Source organism: Chamaea fasciata, unplaced genomic scaffold (genome assembly GCF_029207755.1).
Source record: "Chamaea fasciata isolate MVZ Bird 193981 ecotype frontalis unplaced genomic scaffold, bChaFas1.0.hap1 SCAF_21, whole genome shotgun sequence".
NCBI classification, from domain to species: domain Eukaryota; kingdom Metazoa; phylum Chordata; class Aves; order Passeriformes; family Sylviidae; genus Chamaea; species Chamaea fasciata.
Window position 1 is genome coordinate 6,276,610 of NW_027094106.1, and position 22,823 is coordinate 6,299,432.

Here is a 22,823-nt window from a genome sequence, read left to right on the forward strand (position 1 = left end):
AGCCAATGGGAAGGCGAGGTGGGCGCTCTGCCCCGCCCACCCCGCCGGGGGAGAGTTTGGCTCCCTCCCGGCCGGGCGGCGGTTGCCTTGGGAACCTACGGGGCCACCCCGCCGCGGGACATGCCGGGAGTCGTAGTGCGGCGCCGGGCTCCCGGCATGCCCCGCGTGCTGTGAGTTGGCATTTTCAAGCGGGTGAAGGGGCGGCGGGGGCAGGGCGGCTCCGAAGGGCCTCGACCCTTCCGCGGGCCCCGGGCGGGGCGTGGCGCCGCCGCGGGCATGGCCCGGCCGCCCCCGCCCGCCCTCGGGCGGCGCCTCACTGTGCCGGGGCTGGTGACACAGCCCCGATTCCGAGAAGTTGCTCCAAGTCCTCGACCAATCAGAAGTGAGCGCTCGCCGCGCGCACCAATGGGCGGGCGTAGGGGGCGTGGCCGCGAGAACTCGGCTGACCCCGATGACTTGGCAGCGCCGCGCGATGACTGGACAACTTCTTTAAAGGGGCCGCGCCCGCCGCGGGTGCCGGCGGGGGAGAACGCAGGGCAGCGGCGGCCCAGCCTGACACGACCAGTGGGGCTCACCCGCTGCCCCGCCGGCACTGCCACTCCCGCCCCGCGGGGCGAGGGTCTGACCTGCGGTGCCCCTTTAAAGCCGTTTCCTGCCCTTCGTCCCAGTAACAGCTGATTGCACCGGGCCAGGGCCGGGGGGCCAATCGGCGGCCGCCACGTCCCACCCACGTGACTCCCACGCGCCGCCGCGCCATGCGGCGCTGCCCGGCGGGAGCCCCCGGCGCCCTTAAAGGGGCCGCGCGCGGTCCGGCCGCCCGTGGCTGTCGTGACCGTGTGCCCCGTGGGTACTGCCGCACCCGCCGGCCCCGGAGGCCCGACACCGCCCGGGTGGCGGTGGGAGGACCCGGTTCGGCTCACGGGCATCGGGGCCGGCAACTCCCGTAGCGTGCGGTGCCTCGCGGGGCAAAGGGCGGCAGGGTCCCGGGGCAGTGGGGCTAGACTGGCCCCGCTGCCCCGCGCCGGTTCCCCCGGGCACTCACCTGCCGCCGGTGTGGGGTCCGCCCGCGGCGGGTGGGGACCCCTTTAAGACCGGCTGCCTCGTCAGCGCGGCTCGCCCGGCTCCAGCTGACAGCCCGGGGCGCCTCTGACGTCACGGTGACGTCACGACCCGCCGCCGCGTCACGCCCCCATGCACAGCCCCGCGCCCCGGCCGCGCGCGCCCGCCCCGGCCCCCCCCGGCCCGCGGCCGCTGGAGGGAGCCCGGGCCCGGCCCCGCGGGGCCCCGGCGGGGAGCGCGCCCCGGCCCCCCCCGCGCACATGGCGGCGCGGCGGCCGCATGTGACCGCCGTCACCTGACCAACATGGCCGGGGCCGCCCCCGCCGCCGCCGCCGCCCGCCGCGGCTGAGCCGCCGCCGCCAGGTAACGCGGGGCCGCCGGGGCGGTGAGGGACCCCACGGGGGGATGAAGGCACCCCGGACCGGCCCTCGGGGCCGCGGGGCTCAGCCCGGCACTGTCGTACCCCCGCCGGTAGCGCAGGGCCCTGAGGGGCCGGGGCCGCCTGGCCGGCCGTGGCCGTGGCTCGATGCTCCGTTCTGTGAGCATCCTCTCCGGGCCCTTGGGCACTGCAGAGATCCCTTTGTGTCCCCAGTACGGAGGTTATGCTGCAGAGGTCCCATCGTGTACCCCCTCCAGTTGCGGAGGTGCCACTGTGTCCCCACCACCAACCCTGGGGCTGCAGATGTCCCCCCTCCACATCCCATCATGTTCCTTTTCAGTTCTTGGGGCTGTGAATGTCCCATTGTGTCCCTCAAGCCTGAGGCTGAAGAGGTGCCCATCACTCCCTGGCTGTGGATGTTCCATTGTGTGTGCCCCAACAACCCTAGGCCTGCACAGGTCCTATCATGGTCCTTCCCCCAGCACTTGGATGTGCAAGTCCCCATCGTGTCCCCATCATGTCCCCCTGAGAGGGGCTGTGGAAGCGCCACCACATCACCGTGCCTGGCTGCAGAGGTCCCACCTTGTCCCTCACAGCCAGAGCTGCTCCCTTCTCAACCCCCACACACAGGCACAGTGATCGAGCCTCTCAAACCACCTTTTTTTTTTACGGGATGCCAATGGGGAAGTGAGACTTGCTGCTCGCTGGGGCGGGCAGGGCAGTTCTGTGCCGCTCTCCTCGCTCACAGCCTGTCTGGGCCGCCTTTCTCCCAGCAGGACCCAGCATGGAAGGCTTCCTGCGGAGCGTTGAGAAGGACCTGAACATCGACCGCCGGCAGCTGGCCCCCGAGAGGACCCACGTCACCGCCCTGGTGCCGGTGAAATGGCTGCAGAGCCTCAAGGAGCGCCGGGTGCTGCCAGCCGCCTGCCCGCGGCCCGAGGGGCTGAGCGAGGTGGAGGTCAGGACGTTCCTGCAGCACTCGGTGCAGAAACTCCCGGCGGGCTGGACGCGGGTGGAGATCCACGGGCTGCGGAAGGCCCGGCTGAGGTACCCGCTGCGGGCACAGCCCCCTGAGCAGCGCTGCGGCGGCAACGTGGACAGCCTGCACGGCTTCATGCGGAGCGTGGCCACCCAGAACTACCACAACCTGTGGGGCCGGGCTCACGGGCTGTACGCGCGGCCGTACCGGCGCCCGGACGCGCCGCCCACGGTGCCGGCGCTGGACGCGCTGAGGGCTGCCCTGCACAGAGCCTACGGCTGCCCCGTCCTCCAGGTGGGCAGGAACGTGCCTGGCACGTCCCCTGCCAAGGAGAGCGTGGCCAGAGGAGTGCCCTTGTGCCCCAACGTGCTGCAGGCGGAGGCGCTGCTGGAGTCGGCCGACATGCTGTACGTCATCTACCCCTACGTGCAGTACTGCCTGCATGATGTTGTGACCTTCAGCCCGGCCAAGCTCACCAACAGCCACGCCAAAATCCTCTTCCTCCTCTTCCACGTGCTGCAGGCCATGAGGGCTTGTCACCAGGCGGGTCTGGCTTGTGGAGATTTCTCCCTTCGGGACGTAGCTGTGGATGAGAAGCTGTGCAGCCGGCTGCGTGTGAACTTCAGAGGGTACGAGGGACCCGGGGAGGAGGAAGAGAATCTGGAGGGTGGTCTGGAACGAGAGGGCAAGCAAAGCTGTGTGCAGAGGCAGGAGGTGACATGCAGCGCCTGCCAGAAGGACCTCCGAGACCTGGTGTTGCAGTGGGTGCACGGGCAGGTCAGCAACTTCGACTACCTTATGCGCCTGAACAGCTTGGCTGGGAGGAGAATGGGAGACCCCAATTACCACCCAGTTCTTCCGTGGGTGGTGGACTTCACTACCAAAAACGGCAAGTTCAGGGACCTACGGAAATCCAAGTTCCGTCTCAACAAGGGGGATAAGCAGCTGGACTTCACCTACGAGATGACCAAGCAGGCATTTGTTGCTGGGGGGTCGAGTGGGGAGCAGCTCCACGTTCCCCATCACATCTCAGACGTCCTCTCAGATATCACCTACTACGTGTACACGGCCCGCAGGACACCCAAGGCAGTGCTGTGCTGCCACGTGAGGTCCCAGTGGGAGCCCAACGAGTACCCAGCCAGCATGGAGCGTATGCAGAGCTGGACGCCGGACGAATGCATCCCAGAATTTTACACAGACCCCTCCATCTTCCGCTCCATCCACCCGGACATGCCCGACCTGGATGTGCCCTCATGGTGCAGCTCCTACGAGGAGTTCATCGAAGTTCACCGCATGCTGCTGGAGAGCCGGGAGGTCTCCCAGGACCTGCACCACTGGATTGACCTCACCTTTGGCTACAAGCTGCTCGGGAAGGATGCAGTCAAGGAGAAGAACGTCTGCCTCCACTTGGTTGACAACCACACTCACCTGACGACCTACGGGGTGGTGCAGCTGTTTGACCAGCCCCATCCCAGGCGCATGGTGGGACCTGCCTACACTCCTGCTGAAGCTCCAGCCATTGCCCGGCCTCTGCTTCAGAACATCCGGGAGACTGTGGTTTTGGAGGACATCCAAGGCCAGGTGACAGATGCAGTCAACGGGCTGGTCCTGGAGGCTACTCCCAGTGAAACCACCTGGTCTGGGGACAAACCCATCGCTGGTGAGGATGATTTGGAGCAAGGCACGGAAGCCCTGGATTCAATTACTGCTCCTGGGAGAGCCCCTGACCAGCCCTGTGCCCCTGTGCCTCCAGCACAGCCCCCCACCCTCCCTGCTTATGCCACTGACGGCAAATCGTCGGGGGTCCGACCGCTCCGTCGGAGCAAGGCAGGGGCTGTGGATCAGCTCGACATGAAGATCACCCTTCCTGAAGGCTTCAATCCGCTCCAGGCCCTGGAGGAACTGGAGAAATTGGACAATTTCCTGGTTAAAGGCTTAAGCAGTGAGATGCAGCTGATGAAGCAGCCGTGGGAAGAGCCACCCTTGGGTCTCTCAGACCTCTTCCAGAGGGACATGCAAGCCCTGGGCGTCCTGGTAGCTGAGATTATATTTGCACCGAGGCTTCGTCCTTCACGGTCCGACGCGTCCCTGCTGGAGCGGTTCCTGATGGTGCGGAACCTCTGCCGGTACCACCCCAAGGAGATCCCGGCCCCGCTGCAGCACGTGCTGCTCGTCCTGCTGCAGCTCAGCGTGCCCGTGGAGAAGCTGCTGAAGAGCAGGCTGGGCAAGGGCGCAGTGCAGCTGTTTGAGTACAAACCCATCTCCCAGGGCCTCCCCCCACCCTGCCCCACGCAGCTCCTCAGCCCCTTCAGCTCCATTGTCCCCTTCCCCACGTACTTCCCAGCTCTGCACAAGTTCATTTTCACCTATCAGGCAAAGAAGATCGAGGATGAAGGGCAAGGCCGGGAGCTTGTTTTCCAGCTGTGGCAGCAGCTGGAGGGAATCCTTTCTGAAATCACTCCTGAGGGCCTAGAGATTCTTCTGCCTTTCATATTATCTCTCATGTCCGAGGAAAACACCGCTGTCTACGCAGCCTGGTACCTCTTTGAACCCATAGCTAAATCCCTGGGGCCCAAGAATGCCAATAAATACCTGCTGAAGCCCCTGATCGGAGCCTATGAGACCCCCTGCTCCCGCCACGGCAGGTTCTACCTGTACACAGACTGCTTTGTGGCCCAGCTGATCGTGCGCCTGGGGCTGCAGTCCTTCCTGCTGAACCTGCTGCCCCACATCCTGCAGATCCTCGTGGGCATCGAGAGCTCACGGGAGGAGAGCAAATCCTTCCTGGGCACCGCTGAGGACGATGAGAGCGGAGGGGAGAGCCCGGTGTCGTGTGTGTTTGGGGAGGAGATCAAGATGGACGTGGAGCACAGCTCTGCTGCCCTCGACCTCCTGGACTACACCTCTGGGGTCAGCTTCCACGACCAGGCCTACCTGCCCGAGGGTGAGGACTTCCAGAGCGGCCTCTACGTTGGGGAATCCCTGCAGCCCCAGGAGCAGGAGTCGCTCAGCCTCGGCCGGCTGAGTGACAAGAGCAGTGCCAGCGAAGTGTCCCTGGGCGAGGACAGACCTGCAGATGGGGACTCCCAGAAGGACAAGAGCAGCTTGAAGTCGATGGACAGCAGCCAGGACCTGAAGCAGAGCGAGGAGTCGGAGGAGGAGGAAGAGGAGCACGAGGAAGAGGAGCATGAGGACGCCGCGGTTGATGCGGAGCTGACGGTGGTTGTGGATGCTGCTGGGGCCTCTGTGGATGTCACCCTGGCTGATGACAGCAGCGAGCCAGAGGATGGGGAGGGAGAGGAGCTGCCAGATCACTCTGATGACAAAGAGCAGACCATACTGCTGGGTAAGACCCTGCCAGTGCCCAGACTGTTGGGCAGAGCCTTGGGAGAAGCGGGTCCAGATTTGGGAGTGTTGGTGGTCCCAGCCTGGGGGACAGTGATGAAACCAGGGTGAGAGGCCAGGCCTGCGTGTGGCTCTGCGAGTCAGGGTTGGGGCAGCAGGGGCTGATAGCTAATCAGTGCCATGCTGGGCACTGTCCTTGTGACTGCTGTTGTTTTGCAGACACAGCCTGTAAGATGGTGAGGTGGCTCTCGGCCAAGCTGGGCCCGACTGTCACGTCCCGCTTCATCGCCAGGAACCTGCTCCGGCTGCTCACGTCCTGCTATGTCGGTAATGCCTCTTCCCTGGGTGCCAGGGTGGGCTGTGCCCCCAGTCTGTCCACTGGTGGCTTGGGTGTGGCTGCTGCTTCAGCTCACAGTGTGTTGTTCTCTGGGCAGGCCCCACCAGGCAGCAGTTTGTACCGAGCAGTGACGAGAACAGTCCCCTGAGTACAGGAAATATCTACCAAAAGCGGCCTGTGCTGGGAGATCAGGTGTCCAAGCCAGTGCTGGCCTGCCTCATGCACGTGGCATATTTGTATGGAGAGCCTGTCCTCACCTACCAGTACCTGCCCTACATCAGCTACCTGGTCAGTATTGCCTTTTTCTCCTCTCTGTTGGGGCAAGAGCTGTGTCCAGGCACAGAGGGAAGATGTAAAAAGAACAGTCCAGCCTCACCAGGAGCCTTCTGCATAAAAACTGAGCTTGGCTGGGCTCTGTCTGGGCCAGTGTGGTCTGAGCAGCTCTGGCTGTGTTGGCTGAGAAGGGCAGGAGAGGCCCTTTCACCTCCTGCCACAAGCTCCAGACCGCTCCCAGCAAAGCACACGGCCGTGTTCATACCCCTCTTTCCCTGTCAGGCCTTGTGAAAGCAGAGAAAAAACATTTCTCCTGCTTTTCCGTGCCCAAACAGAGCTGGCACAAGGGTGGGATTGTGATAACAGGCAGGAGGAGCAGCTTGTGCTGCTGTGAGATTGCTGGAGTGAGTGTTCGCAGAGGTCTGTGTGGGTAGATAGGGGTGAACTGGGAGGAGACCAACGGGTTTTCAACCGAATAAAAAGCACTGGCAAGGCTCACCAACTTTTCAGCTTGAAGTTCATATCAAGAAGGAAATGGATAATGCAGCTGGTTGAAAAACTTAATTTTTCATTAAAAAGAAAAAGGTTTTGAATGTTTTAAACAGGCTTATTTTTCATATTGCTCCCTCTGTAGTGGTTGTAAACACTTTGGTTATGGATTCTCATTTAAATGGGAAACTTCAGTAGCTTTCTGATAATTTGAACATAGAGGAAACGAGGCCACAGCTGTTCATTTAGAGAAAACAAAAAGGCATTGTCAGTTTTTCCAGTGTTGAAGGGGAGATTTTTCAGGGGAAAAAATCCCATTTTTCAGCAAAAAGTCATTCTCCACCCAGTTGCAATCATAGCTCCAGCTGTTCTGCTTTGCTTTCCTAAGCCCATTGCTTGGGGGCACGGAGGGGATTAATACCCCTGTGAAACAGCATTTGGCAACCTGATACTGGAGCCGTGGAACTTGCGGGTCACAAATAGGATAAAGTCAATCCTTCTTGCAGGATTTGGCAGGGTGGCTATTTTGTGAGAGGAAGAGCCTCTGTGATGAGCTGGAAGATGGCAGGTGTACAAGAAATATAGCAGGAACTGGGAATTGTCTGTGGGTTTTGTTACTGGCTCTCTTTTCTTGGATGTTTGATTTGTCTAGGAGTTAGGAAATAGGACGATCTAGAAAGAAATATTTTAGTGTTGCTGCTGATGTTATTAACTCTTTGGCGCTGCCATAATAGCAGCAGTACATTGTCAGCAGAAAAAGGATGTGCAGTTCTGCCTCATGAAATTATTAGCAGCTGGATTTCTAGAAGTCAGCAGCAGGTTTGCCTGTAATTTGTGCTTGGATATTTCATGCAAGGACTGTTCCTCTGCAGACTGTGGGATGAAGACACTGATTTTTGCTTTTAAGTTGTGTGCATGTAAGAGTTTCCCCTCTCTCTCTGTGCTGGCAAATGATGTTCTGGGGTGTCCAGGGTGGTTTGGACCAGTGTGGGTTTGTTGGTCTTGCTGCTGAGCTTCCCACTTGTGGGAGTGTTGTACTCTGCAGAGGAAATCTGTGAGCTCAGGAGTGTCATTCCCCATTTTCTCCAGGCTCATCTCTTGTGCTGATAGGTGCCTGTCAGCTTTTGGACTCATCCCTTGAGTGCCAGACACATTTTGCTGCTGAGATTCGGTGCTCAGGTTCCTCTTCCAGGAGCTGTGACCAGCAGCGCCGTGCTGGGTTCCAGGCTGAGCTCAGGTGACCCCGGGGTCACCTTTGCTGTGTCCTGCTGGGGAGGTGGTGGCCCTGACACTGAAGGAGTCCCTTCCACAGGTTGCACCTGGCAGTGGCTCCGGCGGGGTCCGGCTGAACAGTCGGAAGGAGGCCGGGCTCCTGGCTGCTGTGACACTGACACAGAAGATCGTGGTGTGTCTCTCTGACACCACACTGATGGACATCCTTCCCAAGATCAGTCAGGAGGTGCTGCTCCCAGTGCTGGGCTTCCTCACTTCACCAGCTGTCGGGTAAGCGCTGCAGGATTGGCACAAAATTAGGGATTTGGGAATGGTTCTGGGGGGGCCTTAATACTGCTGGGGCTGGGGGGTGTTTCTGCTCTGATGTGCATCTCCTTGCACTGGTACACTGCTGAAAGCATTCTGATAACACAGAAAAGGCAGGAAGCATGAGGCAGAGGATAGAAAATAGGGATATGTGAAGGGCAGGCTGGTCATGGATGTCCTCTTCAGTTTCCCCAGTGGAGCCCAGGCCCGTGTTGTCCTGTGTGTGAAGACAATCAGCCTCATTGCCTTGATCTGCCTGCGGATTGGGCAGGAGATGGTCCAGCAGCACCTGAGTGACACAGTGAGGAACTTCTTTGGGGCATTCTCGCTGCTGCAGGAGCTGCAGGACCAGGTCAGTGGTGTGGGAGAGGTCCTCCTGCACTTCCCCAGATGGGGGAATGTGGTGGGCATGCCTGGCTGTGTTTGTGTGGTAAGAGCATCTGCTCTTGGGGTTTATCTGACCTTGTTTCTCTTGTCCAGGGGTTGACAGCAGAGTCGCTGAGCAGCTGTGAGGTGCCAGTGATGGAGGTGCCCCTTTCAGATGGGAAGCTGCTGGCCCTGGATCCATCCGTGCTGGTGGAGTTACAGAAGGTGTTCAACCCCGAGATGGCCTACATCACCTACATCCCCTTCTCCTGCTTGCTGGGTACGCCTTGGCCACCAGCTCCAGGGATCTGTGAGGGAGCACTGTGCTCTGGGCCAGAACTCCAGGGCAATCACAACTCACAGCTTCTACAGCATGGCTTGGGCTGATTCTTGGGTCGGGAGCCCACTGGACTTCAGGCTGCCTTGGCTGGGAGCAGATGTAGCTGACTTGGGGGATGCTGTGCCCACATCCCTGTGTATGGAGGGGGATGATGATGATGATGATGAGGACATTGCTTCCCTTGCAGCCACGTTGTCTCTGTCTCCTCAGGTGACGTTATCAGGACGGTTGTGCCCAACCACTCGCTGGTTGAGAAGCTGGCCAGCCTCCACCTGGAGAATGTGAGCCCCCAGAACCTGCAGGTTGTCGGCCTGGAACAAACACCGAGCGTGGTGGGCTCGGACCAAGACCCTCGAGGGGCCGAGCCCTTCTCCAGCCCCCAGGAGGACACTCACTCAGGCACTTTTGGGAGTGTCCTGGTGGGGAACCGCATCCAGGTGCCCGTGGACACGCAGCGGGAGGGTCTGGGCTTGCTCCGCCTCGGTGCTGGCGCTGACGGATTCGTTCCCAGCTCGTCCAGCGAGGAGAACGCCCTGAAGCACGACCTGCCCCGCAGCACCCACATGCTGTGTGGGAACTGGCTGGCCTACTGGCAGTATGAGATCGGGGTGAGCCAGCACGATCCCCGCTTCCACTTCCACCAGATCAAGCTGCAGAGTTTCTCAGGGCATTCCGGGGCCATCAAGTGCGTGGCACCGCTGGGCAGCGAGGATTTCTTCCTGAGTGGCAGCAAGGACAAGACTGTGAGGCTTTGGCCGCTGTACAACTACGGGGACGGCACCAGCGAGGTGCCCCCGCGCTTCACCTACGCCGAGCACAAGAAATCTGTGTTCTACGTGAGCCAGCTGGAGGCACCGCAGCACGTGGTGAGCTGTGATGGCACCGTGCACATCTGGGACCAGTTCACGGGTAAGCAGGGGAAGGATGAGGGGCTGGGGTGAGCTGGTCCAGTCCTTACAGGGCTGAGTTTGGATGGTTCCTGTTAAAAACCAGCGCAGAATTGGAGGTTTGCTATGTGACGTGTCCTGCCATAATGTCTGTCATCTTTTCACAGGCAAACTTCTGCGGACTTTTGATGAGTTAGACAGCAAAGTCCCCATCACAGCTGTGACCACCATGCCACCTCCCTATCACAGCATCTCTGTGGCCAGTGCAGACTCCGTGCTGAGGTTCATCGACCACAGGAAGCCGGGACTACAGGTAAGGATGTGGTGCTCTGTGAGTCACCTTCCTCCAGCCCTGTGCTTAATGATGGCATCACAGCTGGCCCAAAGGCAGCTGTGGTGGCTCTGCTTGTCCCTTAAACGCCAGCTCCCCCGAGCTTCATCCCCCAGCTGGACTGTCTCTGTTGCAGCACGAGTTCCGCCTGGCCAGTGGCGTGAGCGCGGGGCTCATCCGCTGCCTGGCCGTGAGTCCGAGCGGCCGCAGCGTCATGGCCGGCTTCTCCTCCGGCTTCATCGTGCTGCTGGACACCAGGACGGGGCTCATCATGAGGGGCTGGCCAGCCCATGAGGGAGACATCCTGCAGATCAAGGTGAGAGGCTCAGCTGGGATCAGGGTGTGGCCTCGTCGATGCTCTGAGGCTGTGTGGAGCATCCTTCCTTCAGGGCTTGTGTGCTCCATCCTTGCTCCATCCCTCGCAGTGTCCCTAAGAGGCTGCCCAAGCTCTCCTGCCCCGTGGTTAGTGCTGCTGCCAGCTGTTCTTGGTCCAGCTCGTGCTGCCAGAGTTCAGCCCTCTTGGGTTCCAATCCCTGCCAGGCAGGTCTGTAGCAGGGGCAGGGAGGAGTCATGGCTCCCGTGAAGGAGCAAATGTGTTGCTTTCTCCACGGGGCTCTCGGCTTCCCTGGGAGAGTGTTGCTCTAATGAGTAACTCTTGTCCATATTTACCCACCCCAGGGAGCAGTGCTGGCTCTCCAGTGTCCTCGACCCAAACATGGGTTAAACAAAGTTCAGCAGTGTGGGTTGTTTACCCTCTCACTAGCTCTGCTAATAAGCAGCTCCAGGCTTCTCCTACTCTCAGCAGTATTGTCGGCTGTGAGAGAGCCTCCCAATTCCTTCTCCTGAAAAGGAAAATAGTTTGACAGGTGATTTAGTGGAAAGGGAGGCTGCACGGTAATCCCTGTACCCACTGCAGTAGTAACAGATGATGAATGAGTTGTGTTGGGTGTCAGGGTGTTGTTGAGAAGAGGCCCAGCCCATCTCCTGGCGGAGATTGCCAGCTACCAGAGCATCCTTTAGTTTGCAGTGTTCGCCCAAGCCCTTGCTAACATGCTCAGTACCATCAGCTGCTTGGAAGTGGCTCGGACTGTCCTGAGGGATTGCTCTGTGACCATTGGATCACTGGCAGCCACCTGCTGCTCTCATGTGCAACACCAGATTGTGAGTTTTTACAGAAACATTGATTCACTGGCCTTTCCTCTCCTGCAGGCTGCAGAGGGCAATGTGCTGATCAGCTCCTCTTCAGATCATTCCCTGACTGTGTGGAAGGAGCTGGAGCAGAAACCTTTGCAGCACTACAAATCTGCCTCCGAGCCCATCCACGCCTTCGACCTGTACGGTAACGAAGTGGTCACTGGCACTGTGGCCAACAAGATCGGGGTCTACTCCATGCTGGAGTCCTCAGCCCTGCCCACCAGCACCACCAAGCTGAGCTCAGAGAACTTTCGGGGTACATTGACCAGCCTGGCAGTGCTGCCCACAAAGTGCCACCTCCTGCTGGGCTCGGACAACGGCATCATCCGGCTCCTGGCGTAGTGACCCCCCGGCCTGGCAGCCTGTGGCTGTCCCACAGTGCCGTGCTGGAGCTGGAAGCCAGCAGCGTGGCTTTTGGAGGAGGCAGAGTCAGATGTTTCTGAGCAGAGGATGCAGGGGGAGGTGTACTTTGTTATGTCTCTAACCTCTTCCTGTATCTTGAGAAAAAAAAAAAAAAAAAGCCATAACTGAGAAACCTCCGCTGCTGCTGGGAGAGATACTGGGCGTTGTAGGTCACTGTCACCCCTGCAGAGAGGCCTGGAGCTTTCCTAACCGTGTGTGCCTGATGCCCAGGGGACTGTGAGCTGCCCTTCACAGTAATAGGGACCACAGGTACCCTTCCCCCTTCAGTTAAGGGGTAAGAGGTGCCTCTTGACGAAACACAACAGTTTAGCTACTGCCACCTGCACTTCCCCTGCCTCTCCTGAACCACTGGACAGCCCCTCTGGGATGGCAGAAGCTGGGCCTGGGAGCTGCTGCCTTTGGAGCTGCATCCCCTCCTCCTGTGGCTGGTGCTCAAAGCCCAGAGGAGGTGCTCTGTGAACTTTAGGTCCTGCCAGCTGAGTTAGAGCCTACATGGGAGGAGGAGAGGTTCATCTGAGCCCTTCTGCTGCCGTGCTGGCTCCAGGGCAAGGACTGGAATGGAAGCCAGCCAAGCTACAAACCCCATCTGCTCTGCCAGTTCCTGTAGGAATGGGCTGCTGCAGAGGGGGCAGATTGGGGTGGGAATGTGACTCTCTAAGGAGGCCAGGACTAGATGCTTCCATGGGGATTTTGGGTTCTGGAGCAGTGGGGTAGGGCCGTTGTTGGTTGCTGCCCCAGCATCCCATGATGATGTAAGGGGTGAGGAATGCCATGTGTGCTCTGCACTGGCAGTGATCCTCAATAAATCCTTCTAATCCTCTCCTTTGTGCTGGTCAGGCTCCTGGGGAAGACAGGACAACAAAAAGGTGCTCAGTTTTGTGCCCTCCTGCCCTTGTAGGGTGAGAGGCAGGAGGCAAGAATCCAGCGTGGTCTCTCTTTGGCCTTTCCTTTGGGACAGCACTCTCTGTTCCCACCCCAAGGGCACAGAGGGTGCTCTTTGCCCCGCCAGTAGGAGCAGTTTCCTCCCTTCTATTGCAGCCCCTTTCCCACCCGTCCTTCAGCCTAGCCAGAGCCAGTACCAGGGGAGCAGGAAGCTCTTACCTTGGGCAGAAGAGGAGCCTGCTGTGGGTTGTCCTGAGAGGGGAAAGGGCTTCCATCCAGCTGCAGCTGGGGAGGTGAGTGGTTGGCCAGTGCTGTCCTTCCCTACCCAAGGGGAGCTCTCAGTCCCGTGTTGCCTATTAACCATTTGCAATAGATGTAAATATTTACTTCTAATAAACTCTTTGAAAGAGCTGCAGAGCCGTGTGTGTGTGTAAGCTCTGTGCTGGAGGGGCTGGGTGTGCTGGCTGCAGCTCTCCTGCTGCTCAGCCACAGTGACACCTCCTCCTTCAGGCTCCTCTTGTGTTCTGGGGGAGCCCTGGATGTGGGATAGGACTCTGCTGCACAGGATTTGCTTTCCAAGGGGAAGTAGCTCTTCTGTTTTGCAGCAGCACATCCCAAATGTGTTTGCAGGGCTCAGATCTGTCACCCACTGTCTGGGGTGAGCTTGGGAACCAAGAGTTCCTGCAAGGAATGGATGAGTGGAAGATGCTGTCGGTGCTGCCTGCTGGTCCTCAGTGACTCCTCTCCCACTGAGGACATGGGCAGAGGCAGGAAGGGTCACCATCACCTCTGCATACAGCACAAATCCACCCAGGGCAGGTGTGCTGGAGTTCTGCCCGTCCCCAAGACTTTTCCTCGTGCCCCGAGCAGTGTGTACATGCCCTGGACACTGGGACCAGCTGCCCTGGGAGAGCTCTGGAGCGTGCTGTGCCCCAGGGGAGGGCCCAGCTGCTCTTGGCTCAGCCCAGCCTGGCCATCGGGGCTCTGGGCACCTGCCCTCTGCCAAACCACTGCCTCACACTGGGAGCAGCAGCAGCACCTGGGACTCCAGGAGGGAAGAACTGGGGGTTTCAGCAAAGAAAATTCCTAAACCAGAGAGCCCTGTGGCAATAAACACCAACCGCTGTGTTTTCACCGAAGTTTATGAATAAAAGAATATTCCTAGCATGGGGAGTGTATGCAAAGTGGAGCCACTTGTAAATTACTTCTGCTGCTGGGAGTTTTGGATCTGGTAAACTCTGTTGTCTTGAAGGTACAGCAGCCCAAAGTGTGTCCCCATCTCCAAATGCACCACGAATCCACTCTTCTCCCCGAAACAAGTGTTTAACCGGATGCAGTAGGTCAATATTTGCCTGCCAAATTCCCAAACAAGGGGGTGGTGCTGAAGGTCGCTGCTGGGGGGGGGGGGGGGGGGCTGGACAAGAGCTCTGTGTGTGCCCCATGCAGAGCTGCTGGACAGGCTAAAGCAGGTGCCAGCTCCAACGTGGACATGAACAGCCTCAGGTAAGGGACAAATCAAATAATTTGCTAGAAATGAGGGCTCCTCCAATGGTCCTCTGGGAGAGAGGGGTGAATTTGGCAGAGGGTTAAAGGATTGGGAACCATCAGGGGAGGAAAAGGGGTATTTGGGGTTGTACGTGACTGCAGGATTTGGAGTGAAGGAAGGGGAGAAGTGAAATGGCCTCGAGTTATCTTCTGCCAGTGGGATCTCAGCCCAGCAGTTCTGGGTGAAGTAAGGACTGCTTGGAGAGTGGAAACCAGCCCCGGGAATTAAATGTGGACGCCATGCAGGGGGCTGGGTTTTGGCGTGGATGTTTTATGAGAAGGAGAATGTATTTTATTTCTGTCTGAAAGGGAAAAGTGGCTGGGTGAAGCGCTGGCCAGGGGATGGGTGGGGTTTTGTCCGTGACCCTGAGAGCCCTGCTCTCACTGTCCCAAGCTGGAACTGGAGCACAGAGGTGGGAGAGGCGGAGTTTGCCAGCAAAGGGGGAAGATGAGTGCTGGGAAGAGGAGGACTCCCCCTTCCAGGACATAATGCTGGGAAACTGCTCTGGTATTGCACTTCCTACCTGCAAATTCTGTCCCAGGCAGCACCTGCAGGTCAGTAGCCCTTCTCCCAAGAGCCTGGGGCACAGCTGAGGATGCTGTGCCTGTATCTCAGTGGTTTCCATGGGAAAGGAGCAGAAAGGCTCTTGTCTCCTTCCAGAGGCACAGTGTGTGCAGCACTGATTAGGGAAATACCATTTGCAGTCCAGAGAAACCAGGGCAGCAGGGTCAGACAGGCAGGATCCAAGCGGAGCCTGGCTGTGGCTGCAGCTCTGCTGTGGGCCCCTGCTCCTCTCTGATTTCTCTGCCTTGGCACCAGACCCAGGAGCCCTTTGTTTTTTCTTTGCAGCATTGTTCATCTCCCTATTGCTTTCCACCAGCTCCTGTGCCAACCTGTTTGGCCAGGTTGATAATTTTCTCCCTGTAGACCTGAATAGGCTGAGCTTGCAGCTGGAAATAACTCCTCTCTCTGCTGGTCCTTCTGTTCCAGGAAAATGGGGTTCCTTTGGGGGCTGCTTTGCCTGGCTGCTCTGCACAGCCTCCCAAGGGTAAGTTGCTATTCCAGCAAAGAGCAAGGGAAGTCTGGTGGCTCTCTGAGCCAGACCATGGGGGAAATACCACCCAGAGAAGGGCAGATAGGTGGAGGACACTGCTGGAGGGGCCCACCAGCAAGGTTTCTAATCTTTTACCCAGCTAAAATAGTTGTGGATGTTCTTATTATTCATATTTCTGTAGAAACTTTTCTTTTGGAACTTGACCTCAATTGTATTTAGTGACCGTGACCTTCAGGAGTTAACAGGAGTTTTTTGAAAAGCAGGTTTTTCCTCCCCCCTCACTTTTAGATCTGGATCCCTGTCAGAACTGAGACTGCAAAACCCCACTGCTCACTCTCAAAGGGATCCATTATTTTGTGCCAGACTGGCCTGACCCCTTTCTAAACAAATCCACTGTTTGCAGCTGCTCCTCACTTCCACCTCCCCATGTCAGACCCCACTGCCCCTGGGTCTGCATCCCAAAATCCTGCCCGTGCTGTTGCCTTGTGGGGACTGCTACAGTCAGGATTGCAGTGGAAGCAGGGAAGACAAACTCTGGAAGTTCAGAGCGACCCGACTTTGTTTCTTTGTTGATTTTTTCCCCCACAGCTGGCACATGCCACTGACCAGCAGCGTCTCTTCCTGGACAAAGATGGGAAGCTGAAGGTAAGCACTGGTGGGTTCCAACCAAGGGGGCTGATGTTTTGCTGTGGGATTTGCAGTTTTTCCTGAGAAAGGATGAGCCCAGGCAGTGCCAGTGCCATGAGAAAGTCCACCTTTACTCCAAACAGGCTTTACTCCCAGCTGCTGCCAATTCTGTGCTCCTCCAATTTGGACGCTCCACCCTAAATAACTGGGCAGAGTATGGAGTTAACATCAGTGCTGGTGTGTACAGGGGCTGGCAGGTGGATGATTTATGATTGAAAAGGAAAGGTGAAGGAAACCACCAGCTGTGAGGATGACAGGGAGAAAGACCCGTAGCTGATCCAGCCCATTGAGCCTGGGATGTTTCAGACCATGCAAATGTGAGGAGAGTGGTGGCAGTGCTAAAGGCTAAGGCTTAGAAGAGTGGAAAATGAGGAAATTTAGAGAGAAGAAGGATGGAACAGAATCAAGAAAACACAGATGCCTGGAGGAGGAATTGTGCCAAATTGGATCAGGGCTGTGACAGCAGCAGAAGAGGCTGACTGGCGTGAGGCAGGTGAGCACTGGCAGGTGAGGGGAGGAGATGAAATCAAGGCCGATGATAGATCTGTAAGGGACAGGACATGCTGAGCTGGTGATGGGTCTTGCCCTCAAGCTTTCCTGAGAGCAAGTGGAGGAGGAACCACTACCAGACCCTCACTGGGTTCATTTTCACATACAAGACCTTCTCTTTTCCAAAGCAGTTCCCTCAAATCATTATCCTCAGGGTTAAAGGGAAACTGAAGCAAAACCACCACCAGAGCAGAGGAGTCCAGCTCTGTCCAGTTTTCTCAGCCCATTTAGATGTGCAGTGAAAGCCCATGAGGGTGTCACTGTGCTCCTGTTTTCCCAGTGCTATCCTTGTTTCTCCCCAGGATGTGAAAAATGCTGGAATTGTGCAGTCGGATTTGCCGGGAGCCGTCCCAGCAAAAGAGATGTCCAAACTGCCCAAAGGAGAGCTGGTGGAATTCAGTTATGACAGCTTCCAGGAGAATGATGGAGCCATGTCCACCACCCTGCCAGACACGAGGGACGACTGGAACTCAAATGAAGCTGTAGCTGGGGCTGGGGGTTGTCGTGGGGAAAATGCCTCTTCTGAAGAGGAAGGAGAGGCTGGAGGTAAAAGCTGTGAAATGACTTGGAAGAAGAGCCAGAGGCTGGCAGATGGCTTGATGAGATTCAGCATTGATCTCCTGAGAGAGGTGCAGCTGGAGTCCAACAGAAGCAACGTGATCCTGTCCCCCCTCAGCATCGCCCTCGCCTTGTCTCACCTGGCACTGGGTAATTCTTGGTGGCAAAACCACCATTCCTTGCCCTTCCCTGTTTCCTCTCCCAGAGGCACGAGCAACCAATGTGCAAGATGCAAATGAAATACAGTCCCTTCCACTTATCCTTGCTCCTGCAGCTTTAATTAGGCATGATTACAATTGAAGCTACCCTCTGAGGCTCCGACTCTCAGATTTCTCCAGCCTCTTTTGTGAAGCACAGCGTGTTTCTAACAAGAGGCAGGCAGAGTAACATCCCTGTTTTCCACTCCGTGGGCATGAGACCTAACAGGAATTTGATTTTTAGGAGCAGCAAATCAGACAGAGAAGCATTTGCTGGAGGTGATGCACCTGGAGTCAGTGCCCTGCCTGCACCACATGCTGGGCACCCTTCGCAGGAGGCTCACAGAGTCCACCCTCAGCCTTGGGTCACGTCTGTACCTGCAGAAAGGTGAGAGGTGGCCCAGGGAGGGCTGGACTGGTATAGGATAAACCTCCCAGTCACAGAGAGTGATGGGAGCACACCAGAGACATCAATTTCCCCTATTTCCTCCTCTTGGGGAGTGTCATATCACGCTGGGCAAAGCTTTTCCATCATTCCTCGCCTTTGCCAGGGTTTGAGGTGAAAGAGAAGTTCCTGGAGGATTCAGAGAAATTCTATGGAGCAAAGCCCAAGACCCTTTCTGGGATCAATCAGGATGACCTCGTGGCCATAAACAACTGGGTAAAGGAAGTCACTCATGGGCAAATTCCCTCCTTCCTCCAGCAACTCCCTGCAGACACGGTGATGCTCCTGCTCAATGCCATCTATTTCCACGGTGAGCTCCACAGGCCTTCCTTATTTTTCCAAGAGGAAATTGTTAGAACTCCAGTTTTCTGCAAGCCCTGTAGCTGAACATCATCTCCTCTCCTTGCTTCCTGCTAGGCAATCTGCTTGTTCCTGTGCATCTGCTGTTCCTCTTGCTTAGATTTCTTTACAGTAATGATTCCCGACTGCTTCACATGCGCTAAAAATGTTACTTGACAGCAGAGCCAGGACACAGCAGTATCCTCGGGACCTGCAGTATCTTTGCCTCCTGGTTCAGGATCCCAGGCAGTGGCCCATCCCTGCTCATCTACTCTGATCTTAAAGGTCTTTTCTAACCTAAATGATGAACCAGGTCATTTGCAGCTCACTGTACACCCACCACAGAGCTCAGAGGCAGCTTCTGTGGATTCCTCTCTGACTGCAGCACAGTGGTTGGCCACATCTTCCTTTTTTAATTCCCTGAGGGCTGTGCACAGACCAAAACACTTCCAGTGTAAATCTACAAACGTTTTACTTTGGTCTTGGAGCAGCGTTTCCCCCTCTGCGGCACAGAGGCAATACTCCCCATTTTTCAAAGCACAAACATAGTTTCTTTTATCTCCATAGCCTTCAGTAGTCTCCCACACTGAGGCACAAGGATTAATCTGTGTTCTTTTTGTTATTCCATAGTTTCTCTCTGGATGATAACAGTTTCCTGCTGTTAGGGCTCTTCCAGCCTTGGTACTGACTTCTCTTTGCTGTATTTTCACTTCCCTGGTCACTACTGGCCTTGTTAGAGAACTCAAGATAGGAGGAGTGTCAGCTCAGCAGTTTCTGGTTTTCTACCCAAATTTAACTTCATCACTTTCAAAACTTTTATTTTTACAGGGTTTTGGATGAAGAAGTTTAATGCAAGCTTCACTGGGCCAGATGTATTCCACCTTGATGATGAGTTTGTGGTCCCAGTTGAGATGATGAAAGCCAACCAGTACCCCCTGAGCTGGTTTACACTGGAGTCCCAGGATATTCAGGTAGGGATCTCTCAGGAGATTGGAATTTCCTCTTGCTGTGGTATTTTAACTAACTGCAAGCATTCTCTCCAAAAAACCAAATGTTTTTTTAAACAGGCATAGCACACAAAAATTTAATAATCATTCTTTGTCTTTGCTTCCAGCAAGAATGTTGAATCTTCACTTTTAATCTCCAGGAAAAACCACAAAGAGATATTCTGACTAACGGGGAATAATAGAGTTTTAAAGCCCTGAGTTAAAGATAAATGAGGAAATATGGAAAGGAATTTCCCCAGACAATGTGCTGTTGGAGTTTCTCAGAATTCAGAGTGGGGCAAGCTTGTGCATGTGGGCTTTCACTCTGCCATGTGCTCAATCTTTACCAGCCAGTGGCTAATACTAAAATCTAAAGCTGGTATTCCAACAAATTCTCCTCTGGAGAAATCAGATCCCTCCTTCTCACCAGGCTGTTTTCATCCGAGAGCAAGAGCGGCCCTGTAGACCAATGAGAAAAAGACTAAATTAAAAGCATCACTATGTGGACTTCCCTTCCTTTTCCCTGAATTCTTCTCTGGTTGTTTTTTATTCCAGGTGGCCAAGTTTCCCTTTAAGAGTAATGTGAGTTTTGTGGTCATCGTACCAAACCAGAACACCCAGCACACCTCCCACGTGCTGGAGAACTTCCCTTACAAAGAACTGTGCAGGCTTTTCCCCAGAGAGGTGCCCACCATAGTGAAGATCCCCAAAATAAAGTTGGACTACCAGCTGGAACTCAACCAGGTTCTCAGCCGAATGGGTAAGGCCTCTAGCAGGGTTTGCAGAGAACAAGAGGAGCTGATCAATCTGTTCACTGACACCAAAAGCTGCCACCCTTGTTTCTAAAGCTGTGCCTCACAGCTTGCTCCAGAACTCCAAACTCTCCCAGCTCTTCTTCCTCTCCTCCTCCTTACTCCTTGCTTGCCTGGCACCAAATGTTTTGCTCCAACAAGATGATACTACAGAGAAGGCAGCGTTCACAGCTTCTCACAGTCTTTACGAGTTCTTGCTATTGTAGCCAAGACCAACTTCCCCCATGCATCCATCTCGTTCTCTTTGTCATTTAATTCAGTGTCCAGGACATGGAAATTGCCAACAGAAAAAATGCAGATCACAAAACCTGGAGCTGAAATAAAACACCAGGTGCTGCCCTTCCAGATGAGAATAATTTAAGAGTTCACTTTGTTTTGCAAAGAATTGCTTAAAAAAATAATCTCTGTAGAAGTGTTTCCAGCCTAGCTAGAAAGAGTCTTCGGACTTGCTGCTGCTTTTTAAGGATGACTTCAAGTTCTTACACTAGTATTCTTAAAGAGGTGGAATTTTTGTTTCTCTTGCCTGTCAGTTCTCCAGTCCTCCATGGTGGGCAGCACCTGGAGCAACAGATCAGGGAATTGCTTTCTTCAGACAGCTTTGAGAAACTCATGGCTTGGTCTCATTTCTCTGCAGGCCTCCAGGAGCTGTTCACAAGCCCAAATCTCCAGAAGATCACAGAGGAGCCTCTCTTTGTGTCCAGTGTACAGCACCAGGCCACCCTGGAGCTTAAAGAAGATGGGGTGGAAGCATCTGCTGCCACCAGTGTTGTGCTGTCACGCTCAGTCTCTGTCTTCAGCCTCGACAGGCCCTTTGTCTTCTTCATCTTTGAGGATGAAACAGGGATCCCACTTTTTATTGGCAGTGTCCAGAACCCCAGCCCAGATGCTGCTCCCCAGATCCGGGAGCCACAGGACTCACGTGAAGCCACAGATGCCAACAAGCACCGCATGCCCAAATAACAGAGGACAGAGCCTGAGTGTTCTGGGACTCCTGCCTGAGCCTCTGGACCAGCTGAGAGAGGCCTCCTGCCCCTCTGAGGCCACAGGGGGCAATTCCCTGCTGTTTTCCTTTGCAGATCCCTAGAGACCAGTCCTGGGATAGCCCATTCCAGCCCTGACAAGCTTCTCCAGGCTGAGGCTCCCCCCTGTTGAACCTGAAAAGCTTGTTCTGCCTGGATTTCTCTTCCAGGGCTCTCAGTCATGGAAGGGAGACTTTCTTGTCCCCAGACTGTTATTAGAGTCTTCATTAAGATCTTATTAGAGTCCCCTGTAGCCTGGAATCATCATTAGCATCTGGCAGCTTGGACATCAGCCAGGGATGTATTAATGTGGCTCTTCCTTCCGCAGTTCCTGGGAACATGAATCCCTCAGTGTTCCTCTGAAAACCATCTGTGCCCACCTAGACAACGACCTCCAGAGCAACTGGACTAGAAACCAGTTGTCTTCTCTAGGATGAGTCACAGCCACTTCCAGGCATGGGTTCTTTTCAAAGATTCCCTTTTCCCACTCCTTGGCTATTTGGATTTGATGTAGGAGGCTCTGCAGTAGGAAACCCCTCCCTTTGGATCCTTCTCTCCAGCCCTTCCTCTAGAGGCTGGGTAATGATAGATTTTTCAAGGCATATTTTATAAAGTTGTTTTTTAGTAATTTTTATGTTGGCAGAATAATAAAGAATAAAGCAGAATATATTTGCTGAAGGTGTTGCATTGAAGGACCCAACAGAGAAAGGAAAAAGGTGCAAAAATTTAGTAATTGCAAAGATTGGGAGGAAAAAAATCTGGGCATGACAGGAGGAGGGGTTCTGGCAAAGGATCTGCTTTTTGCTACACCTTGTCAAAGGGAACAACAGGGGCTGTGAGGTGAAATGGCAAGTCTTTAAAGACTCTCCAAGGACCGAGTCCAACAAGTTTTGGGCATCTCCCTGGTCAAGTGTGCAGGGGATGGATGCTCTGGGTCAGAGCTGGCTTTGTGAGATGGCAGAATTCCCTGAATTAGGGCATGAGCTCAGTGGCACAGGGTCAGGAGGGCGTTTGGCCTGTGAGCAGCAATGCAGGGATAAGCAAGGATGTAACAGCCCTTAACCTTTCTCTTGGGTAAAACCTGACAAATGCTGGGATCTGCTCAGAGGGTCAAAGGTGCTGATCTGGCATCTGTTATCTGTGGTTTGTTCTTCACTGGGATACTCCTGGCTCCACAGTCTCCATGCTGTGGATGGCTGGGATGGCTTCCAGGGAAAGGAGGAAGGATTCTGACACCTGTAGCTGAATGTCACTGCTTTTGTTTTGGCAAAAGGCAGTATCCTGTTATAGCTTCCCTTTGGTCTGAGATGGGCAGAGCAGAGATTGGTCCTTGTTCCAATGCAGCAGTGCCCTAAAAGCCCATGAGGCCCTGGCACAGGTTATCCAGAGAAGCTGTGGCCGCCCCATCCCTGGAATGTCCAAGGACAGCTCAGACGAGGCTTGGAGCAACCTGGGATAGTGGAAGGTGTCCCTGCCCATGGCAGGGGGGTTGGAATAAGATGACCTTTAAGTTTCCTTCCAAACCAAACCACTTTATGACTCTATCAAGGAATTTTGAAGTCCCTCCACCCAACCAAGCCATCCTACCACCTAAAAAGACAGGCCTAACTCATGAGTACTTCTGTACAAAACCACTCCTGTCCATAGTCATTTCTGCTTCCAAACCCCCCTCAGCTGCTGGCTAGAAATGATGGTGCTCTGTTCTTGCAGAGCAGCAGTTAGAGAGCCCAAGGGCCATCCTTCTGGCAGTGTTTTCCTCTCTTGGGAAGGCTGCCTTCCCTCAAAGGAAGGAGCAGAATGCTTCTGGG

The 22,823-nt window shown here is 55.6% G+C and overlaps 2 protein-coding genes across 3 annotated transcripts; both read left to right on the top strand.

Moving 5' to 3' along the window:
- Positions 1-1,342: 1,342 nt before the first annotated feature.
- On the top strand, positions 1,343-13,238 carry WDR81 (WD repeat domain 81). Of its 2 annotated transcripts, none has more exons than XM_066201744.1 (11): positions 1,343-1,422; positions 2,215-5,763; positions 5,982-6,089; positions 6,197-6,387; positions 8,174-8,364; positions 8,587-8,752; positions 8,881-9,046; positions 9,317-10,015; positions 10,161-10,306; positions 10,461-10,640; positions 11,534-13,238. In XM_066201744.1, exons 2-11 carry the CDS (start codon positions 2,223-2,225, stop codon positions 11,858-11,860), a joined length of 5,715 nt encoding a protein of 1,904 aa, XP_066057841.1. In that variant the 5' UTR covers positions 1,343-1,422; positions 2,215-2,222; the 3' UTR covers positions 11,861-13,238. The 2 variants fall into 2 exon arrangements, with proteins under 2 accessions (XP_066057841.1, XP_066057842.1); XM_066201745.1 differs by having other exon boundaries at positions 1,371-1,422; positions 2,212-5,763.
- A 1,035-nt stretch (positions 13,239-14,273) lies between these two features.
- On the top strand, positions 14,274-21,922 carry SERPINF2 (serpin family F member 2). Its single transcript, XM_066202123.1, has 9 exons — positions 14,274-14,326; positions 15,360-15,417; positions 16,012-16,068; positions 16,962-17,367; positions 17,659-17,802; positions 17,966-18,169; positions 19,027-19,169; positions 19,740-19,944; positions 20,631-21,922. The coding sequence occupies exons 1-9, from the start codon at positions 14,313-14,315 to the stop codon at positions 20,954-20,956; spliced, it is 1,557 nt and encodes a 518-aa protein (XP_066058220.1). The 5' UTR covers positions 14,274-14,312; the 3' UTR covers positions 20,957-21,922.
- The last annotated feature ends 901 nt before the right edge of the window (positions 21,923-22,823 follow it).

Excerpts from the sequence above, each read along its gene's own strand:
- WDR81 (XM_066201744.1), top strand. The coding sequence starts at position 2,223 with ATGGAAGGCTTCCTGCGGAGCGTTGAGAAGGACCTGAACATCGACCGC. Across the intron at positions 5,764-5,981 it reads AGAGCAGACCATACTGCTGG|ACACAGCCTGTAAGATGGTG; the intron begins GTAAGACCCTGC and ends GTTGTTTTGCAG. Across the intron at positions 6,388-8,173 it reads TGCCCTACATCAGCTACCTG|GTTGCACCTGGCAGTGGCTC; the intron begins GTCAGTATTGCC and ends TCCCTTCCACAG.
- SERPINF2 (XM_066202123.1), top strand. Across the intron at positions 17,368-17,658 it reads CTTGTCTCACCTGGCACTGG|GAGCAGCAAATCAGACAGAG; the intron begins GTAATTCTTGGT and ends TTTGATTTTTAG. Across the intron at positions 18,170-19,026 it reads CAATGCCATCTATTTCCACG|GGTTTTGGATGAAGAAGTTT; the intron begins GTGAGCTCCACA and ends TTATTTTTACAG.